Raw genomic sequence first — 4,325 nt, 5'->3', positions numbered from 1 at the left:
TGAATCAGTCAAATCTTCATAATAATAATAATAAAAAGTTGAAAAGCCATTAAAAACATTAACGTTACAGAAGAGTCAGATTATATATATATATATATATATATATATATATATATATATAATCTGACTCTTCTATATATATAATGTAATATATATAATACAATATATATATTATATTATATATATTACATTATATATATAGAAGAGTCAGATTATATATATATATATATATATATATATATATATATATATATATATATATATATATATATTACATTATATATAATGTAATATATATATATATAATCTGACTCTTCTATATATATAAAGTAATATATATAATATAATATATATATTATATTATATATATGTAAATAAATATGACATTATTTTTCTTTATAAACTGGTGAATGTGAGAGAAGTAAAGAGGCAGGATGCAGTTTCAGCTGAACATCCACTGAGAGGCGCCACAGACACATTTTGTTTAGTTTCCCCCAAAAGATAAGAAAATAAAATGGTTAATAATAATTAAAACATCACATCATCAGCAGACTCAGTGAACCACACACAGTCTCTCTGAGCAGCTCAGGGTGAAGGTGAACAGGGGCTCAACGGTGCAGCTCTGGTGTTGAACTCACCACCTTGTGGTCTGGTGTTGTGTTTCCCAAATGTCAAAGGTTACTGGGAAAAATAACACATGATTTTACTAAATGAATGTTTACTTTACCTGTTCGTGGTTGTTTTGTGACAATGTCATATAACATATACAATGAAATATATAAAACAATTGTTTGAAATAACTATTTAAAATGAGTAAAACATAATAATTATTGTGGTGAAATATTTTTTTAGGCAAACAGCTGAGAAATAAAGCCTAATTTATTCATGTATATATCTTTTCTAACTTTATTTAATTCAAACATTGAAACATTAATAATGTGATGGCAATATCATATAACAAACAATTAAACATAACACATGTATAAACACAGATTCAGTTAGAAAAGAGAGAATAGAAATGACTATATCAAAAGGTCAACAGGTAGTATACAAAGAGTAAATATTAGTGATGATAATAATTAAAATAGAATAAATAAGAATTATTATGGTGAAATAATGTTTTTGACAAACATCTGATAAAACTTTAGTTACCGACAATAACCTAAAATAACATTTAATTTGAATTAAGAAAAATAACATTAAAAGATGGTGTTGAGTTACGATAATCAGATTTATGATTATTTATTTATTTACTAATAAAATAAAAAGTTTAACATAAATTGTTATCAGCACATTCAAAATAAATGATACTATTTTTACCTTCAATATTGATTGCATGTGTATATATATATATATATATATATATATATATATATATATATATATATATATATATATATATATATAAAACATCCTGTCACCATATAATTTATTATTTTTGACTTTTCTATTTTATTATGATTATTATTTAAACACAGATTCAGTTAAAAAAGAAAGAATAAATATTACTATATCAAAAGTCAACAAGTAGTATAAAAAATAATAATAAATAAATAATAATAATATTTATAGTCACTTTTCTTTTTACCTTCAATATTAATTGCATGTTGTTTTGTTTATATAATTCTCAAAGTCTTTCGTGAGTTCAATACAAAAAGGTAAACTAAATGAATTATACTTTTTGTTTTGCAGAAACCACATTTGTTATCAACTATTTATTATCGTCTTTCACGCTGCTGCCACGCATTACGTAATGACACGACTCCACTCTCTGATTGGCTAAGCGCCCTGTCACTCTGCACTCACGATGCGTCCAATGAGAGCACGCGGCAGGCGATACAAACTGGCAGCCGCCATGTTGTGTCTCCGGGGGCCAGGAGGAGCGACGTCCGGTAGTAAACAGTAGATGACGTTACCGCCCGCTCGGCTCTTCACGGGAAACGGACCGCAGCTGGAAGCCATGAGCCGTCCGTCCTCAGCCGGAGCCGGAGGTGGAGGACTCGGGGCCGGGAAAGCAGGCGGAGGAAAGCACGGGGGATCGGGAGGCGCTGGCGCCGCAGCAGCAGCCGCGGCCGCAGCAGCGGTAGCCGCCGGCGTGAGCTCCGTGGCCGGGTCGGGGTCTGCTGCCCCTTCCGCCACCGTGTCCCTCGCCGCGGTCGGCCTGCCAGGGCAGTCCCCGGAGCTCACGGCGCTGTTCGAGTGTCCGGTATGCTTCGACTACGTCCTGCCGCCCATCCTGCAGTGCCAGGCGGGTCACCTGGTCTGCAACCAGTGCCGCCAGAAGCTGAGCTGCTGCCCGACCTGCCGAGGCCCGCTCACCCCGAGCATCCGGAACCTGGCCATGGAGAAGGTGGCGTCCACACTGCCGTTCCCCTGCAAGGTAACACACTCACACTCACACACGCACACACACACACACACACACACACACACACACACACACACACACACGCACACCTTCCTCATTCTGCGACATAAAGGTGTGTGCGCGTGTCCTGTGATGTAAAAGGGTGCTCCACAAAGAACCAGAACAGAACTTGAGTTTAAGGATAAGAGTCTGAATTGTTGTTGTTCTGTCTCTAACAAGCCTGTTGACTCATATTAATAAAGGGACAGTCCACCACTGAGTTTTAAGATGATGTATATCTTTACACAGCAGGGAGGCGCTGCACCAGGAGAACCTTTGCATAATAATAATAACCTATAGATAAAGTCTCCCTTACTTTTAGTGTAAATAAGTACAATCTGAAAACTTTCACAGCTAATTTTTAATAAAGAGCTATTGATGCTGTTTTGTGCGGTAAAAGTAGGATTGAGATTTAGGGATCCAAAACAAAACTTACACAAACTTCATGATGTTGTCGTCGGCACAGAAGCTGCAGCGCAAAGAAAGTTCAACAATAAGACAAACCGTCAATTTAAGACCGTAAATACAATAGTGCAAGACTCATAATGGTGCAAGTAACACGCAGGAATACGTGAAACGTACATTTAAAACAGACTTTCTGCTCAAAACAAGTTATTTTAGGTGTTTTTGGTACAAAACAATAAGAAAACCAGAATAACAATAAAATGAACCGTCAACGTTTACAGCAAATTAAAAGGAACATGTTTAATTATTATTATTATTATTATTATTATTATTATTATTATAAACTTTATTTGTATTGCACTTTTCTAAACAATGTACTTTACAGAAAACCGAATCATTAATAAAATACAGTACAAACAACAGATTAACATTAAAAAAACAGGGATAGAATTATGAAATGGATGATAAACATAACAGCATATTAAGGCCCTTATATGTAAATTATACATTTAAAAAACATTGAGGAGCCGGGAATATCTTCAGATAAAGACTTCAGAATTTCTGAGATTTAAATTAAAAACAATTGGTTTGAGATTAAAGTCACAGAAGACTTTAATCTGGGAAAGTTTTCCATAGAGGCTGATAAACCCAATAACATATGAAATACTCTCTGAATGCTTCCCTATTAGAGGACGTTTTACAGCGCGATGATGCTGTACTGGGTCTGACCGGCTGTAATGCTCAGCTGTCCACTTACAGGCGGTCCGTGTGCTGCAGAGTCGGCTCTGATGCAGCTGCCGCCTGAAAACGGCTCTGATTGCATTACAGACGCATTAAAGTTGAATTGAGCGTCGACTGAAAGATGAGCAGGAGGAAAAAGGTCACGTAGGAGAAAGAGCTGAGAACACGCAGAAATAATACACAAATAATGCACAACAAATACACAAATAATACACAAATAATGCACAAATAATACACAAATAATACACCAATAATACACAAATAATGCACAACAAATACACAAATAATGCACAACAAATACACAAATAATGCACAACAAATACACAAATAATGCACAACAAATACACAAATAATGCACAACAAATACACAAATAATGCACAACAAATACACAAATAATACACAAATAATGCACAACAAATAATGCACAACAAATACACAAATAATGCACAACAAATACACAAATAATACACAAATAATGCACAACAAATAATGCACAACAAATACACAAATAATACACCAATAATACACAAATAATGCACAACAAATACACAAATAATGCACAACAAATACACAAATAATACACAAATAATGCACAAATAATACACAAATAATACACCAATAATACACAAATAATGCACAACAAATACACAAATAATGCACAACAAATACACAAATAATGCACAACAAATACACAAATAATACACAAATAATGCACAACAAATACACAAATAATGCACAACAAATGCACAAATAATGCACAACAAATACACA

General features: G+C 34.1%; 1 protein-coding gene across 1 annotated transcript in view; it reads left to right on the top strand.

Moving 5' to 3' along the window:
- The first annotated feature begins 1,788 nt into the window (after positions 1-1,788).
- The window catches only part of siah2l (seven in absentia homolog 2 (Drosophila)-like), a 9,565-nt gene continuing 7,028 nt past the window's right edge, over positions 1,789-4,325 (top strand). Inside the window, exon 1 of the mRNA XM_029447614.1 lies at positions 1,789-2,380. Within this exon, the coding sequence (XP_029303474.1) occupies positions 1,907-2,380 (474 nt within the window). The 5' untranslated portion in view covers positions 1,789-1,906. The remainder of the gene's footprint in view (positions 2,381-4,325) is intronic.

Source organism: Cottoperca gobio, chromosome 14 (genome assembly GCF_900634415.1).
Source record: "Cottoperca gobio chromosome 14, fCotGob3.1, whole genome shotgun sequence".
In the NCBI taxonomy this organism is placed as follows: domain Eukaryota; kingdom Metazoa; phylum Chordata; class Actinopteri; order Perciformes; family Bovichtidae; genus Cottoperca; species Cottoperca gobio.
This window is presented reverse-complemented; position numbering and strand designations above follow the sequence as displayed.